The sequence below is a fragment of the Cynara cardunculus genome (genome assembly GCF_001531365.2).
Source record: "Cynara cardunculus var. scolymus isolate 2C chromosome LG 3, CcrdV1, whole genome shotgun sequence".
Classification (NCBI taxonomy): domain Eukaryota; kingdom Viridiplantae; phylum Streptophyta; class Magnoliopsida; order Asterales; family Asteraceae; genus Cynara; species Cynara cardunculus.
In genome coordinates this window covers 5,166,578-5,180,337 of record NC_037530.1, presented here as the reverse complement: position 1 = coordinate 5,180,337, position 13,760 = coordinate 5,166,578, and the positions used below count along the sequence as shown (strand labels likewise).

The window sequence follows — 13,760 nt, the reverse complement described above, 5'->3', positions numbered from 1 at the left end:
TCATTGAGTTCTAACAAAATACTTAATTATTATCTTTATAAAAAAATATATTATTAAACCTAAATTAAGTTACTTCGTTATGTTAAATTAAATTATAATAAAAAACTGAATTAAAAAAATATACAAATGAGAATTTTTAAATAGTTAATTTGTACTATTATATTGATATATTTTTTGCAAATTTTATATGATATTTTTAAATTTAGATTTTATTCAAAAATAAGAACATTATGGTTTTTTTAAAACCACATAAAATCGTATTACATCGACATGGATACAAAATAAAATGAAACATTAAAATAAAAATATGTCTCGATGGTTTGCATGAGTAACCTTATAATAATCAATGATAGATTCTCCATATGTGTGCCTTGTGTATAATAGTATTTTGATTGGATTTAGTTTGAGCGGGTTCCATGGTTGAGGTCTTGTGGGACTTAATCACTACCAAAATGTTTAAAAAAAAAGTGTCTTTATGTATATCTTCTGAGCATATAAAACACATGATTTTCTAAAATCTAAGTTAAGTTCAAATGAGAGATTTTTTATAAGTGAGCTACATGAAACGAATTCATGTGCTCCATTCGGGTACACATTTCCTGTACATCAAAACATCATAATACACACTCAGACACCAAGAACTCACACCGAGCAAATAATCATTTTTCAAGTACATGATGCAAACTATGTGAATTCAATCAGATAACAATTCTAACATAACTGATGGGTATACGTTTGTCAAAAAAAAAATAACAAGAGAAGCTCACTTGCAGTCCAAAACCTTAATATAGGCTCGAAGGACAACAATCCAACAACCGAAAACCTGAATTCACCGAATCAGAAAAAGGGTGTTAAACCTCCTCAATTAATTCACTAATCACTTTTATAACCGCCTAAGCAACACTTTTAAACAGCGTCCCAAACTGAACCCACTATGAGAATCGATGAATCTTTAAAACGCACAAACAGGGATTTATGCGACTAGCCACGCGGCCCAAGTCGCGGGCACCCGCTGTTTTCTTTTGCACAGTCCGGAAATTCTAATTTCAACCCAAAAATCCACATCCAACATTCCAACATCGATTCTATGCATTTACCAACATAAAACCAATTTATTTGAACATTTCCAAAGGTTTTGATACACAATTCAACATCTAAACATAATCAAACTCCAAGATTCTCCATCCAAAACTCAAAATCAATAATCCAAGCATGAAAGCCCCCAAATGTATGGATATTGAACAAAATTTTCTTGAATCAACGAGGTAAAAAATTACATAATAAAGATTAATTTAAATCTTTGAAAATGAGTTGAAGAGGTTTTTCCTTCTGCAGTGTCACCCCAAATTTTTCCTTCATGTCCAGCTTTGAAGGATCTTCGTCATTGGGAAGAACCCAATCGAATTCATGAATTAACGATGCTAATATAGATTGAACACTCTTAATACCAGAGGGTAAACCGGGACACATCCTCCTCCCTGCACCAAATGGTATGTACTCAAAGTCCTGGCCTTTGAAATCCAAATTCAAGCCCAGAAACCTTTCAGGTTTATACGAGAGGGGGTCTTCCCAAACTCTTGGATCACGAGCGATTGCCCAAACATTGATAAATATTTGGGTATTTTGAGGGATCGTGTAGTTCATAACCTCACAAGTCTCGACAGCACGACGAGGAATTAGGAAAGGCGCCGGAGGATGTAACCTTAGTGTTTCCTTAATACAAGCATTTAGATAAGGTAATTTAGAAAATTCAAATTCGTGTGTGATGTTGGAGTTGGTGTTGTACTTCAACTCTTGTCGTACTTTGGACATCGCTTCTTTATTTTTCAACAACTCGGCCATGGTCCATTCAATGGTTGAGGATGTAGTGTCCGTACTTGCTATGAATAAATCCTACACACGTAAAATGAAAATCAATCAAAATCTTAAAAAAAAAAACTTATAAATTCTTCACATTAAATTTATTCTTGGGTTTGAAAATTTAAAACCTTTCAACGAGCATATAAGGAGTTGACTTGCTCCAAAAAAATAGAAAACATTGAGAAAAAACATGTTTCTAAAACTTACTCAAACAATTTTTTTTTATTAACCTAGATATCCAATCCGTTATACGAGCCGATTAATTCCAGGGTGACCACCTGTTTTGCAGATAACCCTAGAGTCACTGTATTTGAACTTTCGTAGCCACAAAGGGATTTTTATTCTTACATGAATTTGAACCTGACACCTTCTGGTACTTTTGATCTTTGGAACAAGCTCAAACCAATCAGACACGACATTCAAACAATTTATGGTAGAAGGGATAAGAAAAGCTTACCAAAGCACATATATTGATCTGTTGGTTTGTGAATCCATTTTCAAGTAACCGATCTAAGAACAATTTCTCTTCTTCTTCTTCGATCACCATCTTGGAAGACTTCATTTTAGCTCTTCTTTCTTCTACCATTCCCTCCCAAAAGCTATAAACTTCCTGGGTATTTTTGAAGTTCTCCTTCCTCAATCCTTGAAGATCAAATCTTCTAAAAATGGGGTAAAAATCACTTATATTTGGTCTTGTTACGTACTTGAGCAGCGTGGAAAGCTTCCATTTCAAGCCGCCAACGGTTCCATGTTCATCGCCATAACCAAGAAAATCTTTGGCAAAGATAACTTGGCTCATTGTGTTGAACATTGTCGTAAAGACAACATCCCCAATGTTGACAACTTGGTTCTTCTTGCCACGCAGGAACCCTAACATTTGATCCAACTTTTCCTGCCTTAAACGAGACTGGGCTTGCAAGGCTTTAACCGAGAACATATCGTTTCGGCAAAGGGTTCTTAGTGACTTCCAGTGTTCACCACAGTTGGTTGACCAAATAAAGTAGAAGGAAGAGTAAGCATGATCATAGGCGTTAGGAATTGCTCGAGAAGAAAGAAAGCGGTCTTGAGTCTTGAGGATGCCAGCGGCTGCTTCCGGAGAAGATGCCACCACAAGAAGTTGAGTGCCTAAGTGAAGGGAGATGAGTGGACCATGTTGTTGAGCAAAGATGGCCATGGAAACTTGAGGGCTCTCGCCTATTTGGTGTAGGTTTCCGATGATCGGCCATGGTGGTGGCCCTGGTGGCAGGTTTTTTGCAGATCTGGAATACTTTTTAGTGAAGAAGAAGACGACGACGAAGACAAGGGGTGTTAAGAGAAGAAAGAGAGACGAGAAGAGACCATTTCCCATGAGAAAACGTGTGATTTCCATTACAATGTTGGGTGAATTGTTTCCATTATTGAAGCATGTAATCGTATTTTATAAGCACTCAAATATGTAGAGGCACAGTGCTTTGTTTATGAAATTGAGAGGGGCGTTGAAAATTAAATGTGTTCTTGTTTATTATTTGTTGCAGTAGGTATCTTTTTCCATAAAGAAAATTACAGGTACGACCTCCACTCACGTCATATATCACATCATGTAAATCACTTCCGGCCCGTTTGATAATTGCTGAATGGTTTGATACTGAATGATTAAGTGATCAGAATGATCAAAAGGCTCTTATGATATAATGCAAAATGAAATATAATTGTTTGGTAATTATGTACAATGATATTAGGGCTCTTAATTGTTAAAGAGTTTCAGGATACAAAATCATTTAGAGGGTTTTAGAACCATTAAGAAGCAGATTTTTTTTTTTGCCAAACAAGATTCATCTCTTAACGATTCAAAGATTGTCTTTTAATGAAACTATTAAGAGGTAAACAAACAACTCATTCCATTTTTTTTAATTTTACATGCAAATTTTACTGGTTTCTCACCAAACTAACCTTTTAAAATAGATAATTTACAATTTTAGCCCTAAAATTAAATTTTTTAAACAAATTAATTTACTAACAGTGCAATGAATGATTATTTGTTTAAAAAATTTAATTTTAGGGTTAAATTTGTAAATTATCTATTTTAAAAGGTTAGTTTGGTTAGAAACCCCAAATTTTACTATACAACACCGTAAACACACTTCTGCTTCTTCTTTTTCTTTTTGTCTTATAATTTATTTAATTAATAAATATACCAGATTCATATATCAAATTAAAGGGGCCGATTACTCAATTGCTTACCCGGTAAGCGTTTACCGATAAGAGTCAACACTATGATTTATTTTGATGCGCAAGGTTTTAGTACATCAAAATATATCGAATTCAACAATTTACTCGGTAAGCGCTTACCTCGGTAAGAGTCGTCATCATCACTTATCAGGTAAGACTCTCCATCATTCTCATTGCTCTTACTCGGTAAGATTCTTGGTCCTTCTCATGTTCATCCGATAAGAAAATTTATCATGTAAACACTTACCAAATAAATGTTTAATAAACGGTCCTTAAATGTTTTTTTAATACATGACACGTAGATTATATGTTCCATTTTCATTTTTCAAGAGCATCAATGCACATAGGCGCTCAAAGCCCTTGGAAAACCCATTCAACTACTATTAGATTGCTTTTGGTATCTTGAAAAAACATTTAATAATATAAGAGGAGGCAACAATTGTTTTGTCCAACGTTAAACATTGATCCATATTTTGTACTGTTTTATCTCATTTCTTATGTACCAAATGTATATTTAGGAATGAACATAATATGGTACCTTTTTTTCCCGGTATACTGTGTACCAATTAATTATAATTGGTACGTTAACTTTTATATCATGTACCAACCAATTATACTTGGTACCAACTAAATAGGTACCAATCTTTTTTTGGTTGGTAAACGTTGGTCGGTTTTGTACCAACATCGTAAAAGTTGAAGTACAAATTTATCTATATTGACATCTTTACCAAGAAGATCTGGATGTACTAAAATCATGGAGCATTCAAATAACATGTTAATATGTGTTGTACCATTTATCCTTACTTATACATGGATTCAAATAACTTTCCTATAATATAAATATCACTAATAGTTTAATACAAGGGATCATTGAGGAGCGACGATAGACGATGGAGGTGTGGGCAAGTCAGTAAAATTGTTAGAGTTAGGCGAATAAATTCAAACAATTTTTGTATATCCATCTATACTATAATTTAACAAAATTAAAAAATAAGATAATTGAAATTTTAAAAAATGAAAATATGTTGTATTATTGATTAAACTTTAATTAATAAATAGTTAAAAATAAGTTGGTACGATACAGTATTACCGTGGTACATGACTTATGATACCACATACCAGCCAACTTTCGATAGTTGGTACGATACTATCAACCAATTAAATTGGTACTAGAGGTGCTCATAGGTAACGTTGATCGGGTTTAAGACATTTGAACAAACCAACCAAATGCTTGCGGTTTGAAAAATCTCAACCCAACAAACCAAAATGCGGCCCAAAGTAGCCCAAAACCATACGGGTTGGTCGTGTTGATACTTTATTACATCAAAATATTATCCTAACCTTGAATATGTTGTTTTCTCTAGTCTACTCATAACTTTTTTTCTTCATCAACCATTTGATAAAACTCATATTTCTTAATCTTAAATATATTATATTCAATTAATTTTCTCAATTTATATATATATATATATATATATATATATATATATATATATATATATATAACTAGCTCAAATCATACATGTTGGTCATGTTGATACTTTGGTACATCAAAATATGCTAATAACCTTGAATATGTTGTTTTCTCTAGTCTACTCATAATTTCTTTTTCATCATCAACCATTCGATACAACTTATCCATATTTCTTAATCTTAATATATCATATTCAATTAATTTTCTAAATTTATATATATACATACATATATATATATATATAGAGAGAGAGAGAGAGAGAGAGAGAGAAGCGATCAAATGCAAACCACCCAATTTGTACAAACCGTGCAAACCATCCTCATCCGTCGATTTCATTATTAAATCTTATGATTTTTTTCATGAAATTGTTTAATCTTGTGAAATTTTTTCATATAATTTTTTTTTGATGAAATTGTTTTATATATGGTTATGAAATTTTAATGAAATTGTTTCATGTTTTTCTCTAAAATTAAAATAATGAAGATGATAATATTCATTATTAACACCTAACAATAAAAATGATTAATCAACCTCTTATGATTTCAAAAAATGAACAAAATAAAAAATTATGATTGGTTAAATGAGATTTATATTGTTTGTACAAATAACGTGGTTTGTAAAGTAAATCTCTCTCTCTCTCTCTCTCTCTCTATATATATATATATACACACACACACATAAAAGGGAGTTATATATACATAGGAGTTATATATAGAGAGAGAGATGGATGATAGATTGAAAATATATGTAAATGAAAAAGGTATCTGATAGTGTAGTTGTCTAATATACATATTAATAAAGACACAACAATCATATTAAATCCAAGAAACAAAAGAATATCGGGTTTATCGGGTTGAGTTGAGTCCAAATAAACGTAACTCAATATCTACAGTTTGAAATTTTACAACTCAATTAGACATCATTTGAAATTGAGTTATTTCACGTTAAATTAAATTGTATTAGATTGGTCGACTTTTTAATTATCCCTAATTAATACAGTTATTACAAAAATTGATTAGTTTGTTTTGCTACAAAATTGACACCCACACTACAGCAAAAGCTATTTCAGAACATGCAAGCTATCTTGCAATGCCACACGAATGGTCGATATGCATATTATTAATTTATTAAACTATATTTAATTAATGATTAAAATTAATAATAAAACTATAAATTATGCATCAACACTATTAAATAGAAGACTTTTATTTATAAATTTTTTTCTAGAAAATCTGTTATTGAAAAGTGATTAGTCATAAAACCGTCACAAAAATTGATGAATAATTCAAATAAGTGACTGATTACCCAATGATTCTCTGGTTGATCAATTACTATTTATTTCAAAAACACGTAGAATTCTATAAACCATTAGTATTTACTGGGTGATCCATCAGTAATCACCCAAAAAAATTTCCCTATGTAAGTTGTATTTGACTAATTATATTCTAGATTTTTTATATTTAAAATAAAATTTTATCTTGTATTTGACTATGTTTATCTGCAGTTAGTTACACGAATTCAAACATAAAGCTTTAATAAGTTGTACTTACGCACAATTTATTTGTAATCTTGAATTTTAAGTAATATGCATCAATAAACAGTACTTCATGCATAAAAATGGTTTTTAAGAATTTTTGTCAAATACTTTATAATATAGTATAGATTATATAAAGTAAATCACGATTTCCTCCCAATAGTTTGTTGATTATAATTATTTTTGTCTTTAGTTTTTAAAAATTGCGTCTTTTATTATTGTGGTTTTCATTTTGTTTGTTTTTTTCCTAAGACTAACTTCATTCATAGGATTAAGGGGACATTTGATTCGTAGAATTCTGATAGAATCTGATGAAATTGAAATGGTCAATTTCGTTGGCCAAATTCCATTCAGACGTTTGGTTTATCAATGGATATATATATATATGTCATATATGATTTTGTACATGAATCATATATAGTTTTCTATATTAACGATATTTTTTTTTGTTTTCTTAAGAAAGATTATGAAAAGAGAATTGGAATTTTGAATTAATTTTAAATTAAAATTGTGCATGAAGACTATTGACTATTGAGGGAGAGTCAAGTATAATCCTATATTGTTTGTTTTGGAACTGTATTAGAATTTTGAATTATTTTTAAATTAAAATTGTGAGGTTTCACCTTTTCAGTTTCTTTATTACTTTTATATATTTTATTACTTTGTTATTGTTTTTATATTAACATTAAACATTTTTATTTATAGTTATAGTTATTATTATTTTTTAATTATTAAGGTACATTAAATTTATAAAATATGTTTATAAGCAATCCAACTTATTATTTTTATTTTTATTTTATTAGTAAACTATTAATATACACATATAAAAAAACTATGACAAAGAGAATTAAGGAGAGAAACCTACCTTAAAACTCTAAAATTTTCTTAAAGTAATGCATTAAATGATTTCACCTTTTCATTTTTTTTATTACTTTTATATATTTTTATTCTTTGTTATTGTTTTTATTTTAAAATTATTTTTTTTAATCAAATATTTTACTTCATTAATCCAACATTTTTTGATTAAATTAGGGTCGTCCAGACATTTTTTTAGCCATTAATGCAAAATCATATGTAATTTTATACATAATTTGATCATTCTCTTATATAATTCTTATATGAACTTATCTCCCTCTCCCCCCCTCTCTCTCTCTCTTTATATATATATATATATATATATATATTTATATATAAAAATGGATATATACAATAATATTTTATAAATTTTAAATAAATATAAAAAGTTACTACATATATGTTTATATATATATATATATGGTTTCATTTTTTAATCTATATTAAAATTAAACAATATACATGAATGAATTAAAATAGAATCAATTTTTTCATTTTAAATGAAATATTAGTTAATAGAATGTTATATTATATATAGATTATTTTTCGATATATAAAATAACTCGTCAACTAAAAACACCTTTCATATTCTTTTAATTAAGAATCATTAATATATAAATGAATATTTATTACAATCAATCATCAGTTAATACATATATAGGGAGAGGTTTACTTGAAAATTAATAAGTATTTGAGACGTAAATGAGTGAGTTTAGTCCTTCATTCAATCAAGATTGGCCAATGATTGTGGCTTTGACTGGTCAATAATTACAACTTTGACTGGTAAAGATCTGCCGATTTTACTGATCAGGCAAAAAATAGGCTGCATTTCGTAATTTTTACAAATAGACATCAAACAAGTGCATATGAACTTATAGTTCATAAGCGAATCGGTTAATTAGTTCATATGTGAATCACACATGTTTATAGTAATTAAATTAATTAGTTCATATATAAATTACACGGGTTGTTATGTGACTCAATTTCCTTTCAAGTATACTTTTAAGGGACTATCACATACTGGCTTTGAAATCGAAGATTTCCTTACTTTCTCTCGATCTATACTTATCTTAAAAGTGTTTTGATAGCAACAACTTGAATAAAGATTCCCTGAAAATTGATAAATTTTATTTTTTTCAGTATTATTGTGTTTAGTTTCTATTTTTATTACTTTATCACTTATATTTAATTGGAAGTGTAATATGTAAATGTGTATTATGCTAAACATTTTGCTTTTTTTTTTCTAACAAATGAAATCATGAGTGACGAATGAGGAAAGAATTGCACAATTGCTTCAAAGAAATGGATTTAACATATGAACTCTTGCAAATGTGGCTATGAGGACTCTTGCCATATACAAAAAATCTACATTCTATTACTAGTGTTCGGTACTGTACGTTGGCGGTGATCAAAACTCAATTTGAAAAAAAAATTGTAAAGTCTCGATGTGATAATCGGATAATTCGGTTATAAAAATCAGGGTTGTTTTTGAATATGTTGGTAAGTTAAGGAGTTTTAGTTGGTTATGTGTTTAAATCCTTTGAACTCGACAAAATAGAAACCTAAGAGGGAAACTAGAGAAGTTGATTATGTGCTATTGTTTGGATAATTTGTTGTTGTTCATCTTTGTATCTTCATCTCTTTGTGATTTATAAGGTGAGTTAATTACAAATTTTCCTTATTTGGTAATTTGGAAAAATAGAACTGCATGGTTCTCTATATGAGGAGATGTTTATAAAACTGTTTTTGGATGTTATAATTAACATGATTGTGAGTTTTGATATGTTTATACCATGTGTTATAATAAGGGTGACGTCTTAAGGAGAAGTGTATTTCGGTTAATAAGAGTGACAGACATATCAAGGACATGTGTACACCAGGATAAGGGTGATAAAATCATGAGTTATAAAATCTGGGTTTTGATCAAACATTCAATGTTAACGCATCCTTATGATGCGAGGACTTAGAGTTGTCACATCTGTGTGATGTGATAACTGAGAGTTTCGCATCCTATTGATGCGATAAAAAGTGGTTATCGCACCTTTATGATGCGAGGAGTGAGTTTATCGCATCCTTGTGATGCGACAAAATTGACTTATCATACCTGTGTGATGCGACAATTTGGGTTTATCGTACCAGTGTGATGCGATGAATTGAAGTTCTCGTACCAATGTGTTGCGAGGAAATGAGTTTGTCTCACCCATGTGATGCGAGAAAGATCATATAATCATCTATATGATGCGACAAGTTTACTCAGAATGTGTTTATCAAGTTATTTGGATATTTGGATACGATAAATGTGGTTCATTACATCAAAAAGATGTATATTGGTTATTATTACAAATATGAGTTCATAAATGTAATTTGGTGATTATTCACCATGTAATTGCATCAAAAGGATTTTTCATTAGACTTCAAGGTCTAACCCTCATTTTGTGTTTTAAAAATGTGCATTATAGGTCAGGCACAACCAGAGGATAAGAAAAGGGGAAATTATGAAGTATTATATTATGCTTGTATGGGTTTTTGGGCTAGCATATTCTTCTTTTATATCTGAATACTTGTTATGTATTCATGTGTTGTATAAGTTTGTTTTGAAAAAGTTGTTAACTATTTGTAATATAGCTTTTGTAAAAGATTGAGACCGAATGTGTAAATTATATTTCTTGATATATGGAAATATATGTTTATATGCAAATGTGATCTTGAGGTGTTACACTCGACTCGAGCGGAAGTGCGATATGTCTGAAAACTTTGGAATGTATTTATATTTATAACACCCATCCAACACCGTAAATCACGATTTGGAGAATACTAACAACAGATGAAAACACGTCATGAAGTCAACTCTTTCATTATATATATATATATATATATATATATATATATATAGGCCCATTCAAGAGAGAACTGATTAGTTTGTGGTAACTGTGAGATCCAATCTCAACCACAAATCAACGGATAAATTAAGAAATTAATAATTATGGTAGTTTGAGTTAAAATTATAATTAGAGGACATTTTAGGTATTTTTAAAAAACTCCTCTCTTCTCTCTCCTCTCTCATCTCTCATCTCTCCGACCTCCAATTTCCGGCCTCCGAAGAACAAAAATCCGGCAGATACCAAGTAATCACAAAGATACATAATGTGATACCCATTGTGATATACTACGATACCCATTGTGATATACTGTGATACCATTTGAGTACCACTGTATATCACAATGGTATCATATTGTGTATCTTTGTGATTATTTGGTATCTGCCGGATTTTTGTTCACCGGAGGCCGGAGATTGGAGGTCGGAAAGATAAGAGCTGAGAGAGGAGAGAGAAGAGAGAAGAGAAGAGTTTTTTAAAAATACCTAAAATGTCCTCTAATTATAATTTTAACTCAAACTACCATAATTATTAATTTCCTAATTTATCCGTTGATTTGTGGTTGAGATTGGATCTCACAGTTACCACAAATAATCAGTTCTCATTTGATTAAGCCCCTATATATATGTATATATATATATATATATATATAGGAACGTTCAAATAAAAATCACTCAATTTGTACAAACAGTGCAAACCTCATTCAACCAATCATAATTTTTTATTTTGTTCAATTTTTTGTAATTATGAGAGTTTGATTAACCATTTTTATTGTGGAGGGTGTTAATCATGGATATTATCATCTTCATTATTTTAACTTTAGAGAAATACATGAAACAGTTTCATTAAATATTGTATGAAACAATTTCATAACCATATATGAAACAAATTCATCAAAAAAAAAATATTATATGAAACAATTTCACAAGATTAAACAATTTCGTGAATTTTTTTTATAAGATTAAATAATGAAATCGACGTATGAGGGTGGTTTGTACGGTTTGTACAAATGAGGGTGTGTTTCATTTGATCGCTTCTCTCACACTCTCTCTCTCTCTCTGTCTCTCTCTCTCTCTCTATATATATATATATATATAAGTGATATAATAGATACTTAAACTACATGTTATTATAAATAGTAAAACACAGTAGAATCACGCAATGCACGCTAATCACTACTCTTGTTAAGGAAAAAAAAATGTATCATTTGCACAAAAAATTTATCAATTGGTTGGTTTTGATTTCAACTATTGTTATAGATCTCAAAGCAACAATCACGCTTTACGACATCCATTATCTTCTTCCAAACTATCAGATTTGCAATCAAACCTCATATTATCAAGTCATTATCCTTAGTTTCAATTTTATATTTGCGCTATAATTTTTTACCATTTGATTGATTTTGATTCAAACAATGGTTATAAATTTCAAAGAGGGTCATCCAAAATAAGACAACTCTATGATGCAAAGTTTTCGGTGTCTTTTTGAATATGAAGTGTTATCCATAATTTGTATTTTTAAATATTGAGCCTTGTTCATGTTTTGATGTTTGGATAATATAGTTTTATCTATGTTTTCAATATTTGAATATTAAACTTTATTCATGTTTGGGATGAGTATTGGGTTTTGGTTTCATGTTAAAATGAGTGCTTAGATCACCGAGCTTTCATCACGAAAATGGTGGATTTTGGAAAAAATGTTGTTTTTATATTAAATACATTTCATTTGAGAATCTATGGTTTAAATAACATTCTTCAATTTTACCATTGATATTAAAGATAAAAACTGCTTTAATTCATTGGACGTTAATCCTAACACTTTTTCTTGTAAGCATGTGCAACAGGTTATTGACTCCTTGTTGGAGAATTGTACCAGCAACATTATGAAGAGTTGAGTGGTAGTTAGAGGCATGAGAAAGATTTAACTATTTAGGAACATCTTCCGTACTTTGAAAATCGCGACTGTTAAATTTTGACATTAAATCTTAGGTTGTCATTATAAGTCATCAAGTGTTGACCTTTAGAAAATCAATTTATTCTTATTTAATTTTTAGTCGCTATGTTCCGGTTTTGGGGTGTACAGGGGTGGTGAAAGGGAACGATGTCGTTGGGTGCGAGAGTCAAAATGACGTAGGGTTTTGGAAACAGTAAAACCATTTAGGATTTGCCTTTAAGTTAAAATCTTCCCAGCCTTTTACAGGTACCCTTTTTAGGTTAAAATAATGTAGGTAACCAAACTCTAAAAGTTTAATAGTTTATTTAATGTTCAAGGTGTAGGGTTCTCTCTTAAAAATAATGTACATAACCAATTTCTAAAAATATCATGATTTATTTATTAAAAGAATTATTCTAAAAACTTAATGTAACACCCTCATTTTCATCAAGAGAGATGTCACGTAATCTGAAACATTTCCTTAATAAATACACCAAAGTAACGGCTAATTTAAAACCATTTAAACTATTACAGCGGAAGTCTTTGAATCGTCAAAATCTAACTTAAGTTCTAACCCACTTTCTCTTGGGGTTAAGTTACAAAAGATCATTACAGCGCATCTTAGACAAAAGACTAAAATGAGATGATAATAAGCAACACTCTAAGCATGTCCTTGCCTTTATCCGTCCTCGAACTACCTGGGCCTGAGATGCATACTATAGTCAGCTTATAAAACTCAGTGAGTTCATGGTTTCGTGTATAAAAACATTGTACGTTATGCATTTCAACTTGTAAACCTTGTACCAAGTAGCATGCAATTTCTGAAAACATGCAACACTGAAAGAAATGAGATGTCATAAATTATCTGTCTGGAATGGGTCATTTAGTCACAAACACACCCTGGGTTGATACTTCAATCTCGATTGATCACCCACTTGTCCGGGTAGTGTTTTATACTAGTCGTGACTTATTAGTCACCAACACACCCTGGGTGTCACAATCTTAACTTATCACCCACTTG

General features: G+C 30.2%; 1 protein-coding gene across 1 annotated transcript; it reads right to left on the bottom strand.

The window, feature by feature from the left end:
* Positions 1–1,239: 1,239 nt before the first annotated feature.
* Positions 1,240–3,229, bottom strand: LOC112510160 (probable (S)-N-methylcoclaurine 3'-hydroxylase isozyme 2). The gene is made up of 2 exons (XM_025115477.1): positions 2,318–3,229; positions 1,240–1,893 (listed from the first exon to the last, which is right to left on the bottom strand). The coding sequence occupies exons 1-2, from the start codon at positions 3,227–3,229 to the stop codon at positions 1,288–1,290; spliced, it is 1,518 nt and encodes a 505-aa protein (XP_024971245.1). The 3' UTR covers positions 1,240–1,287.
* Positions 3,230–13,760: the final 10,531 nt, after the last annotated feature.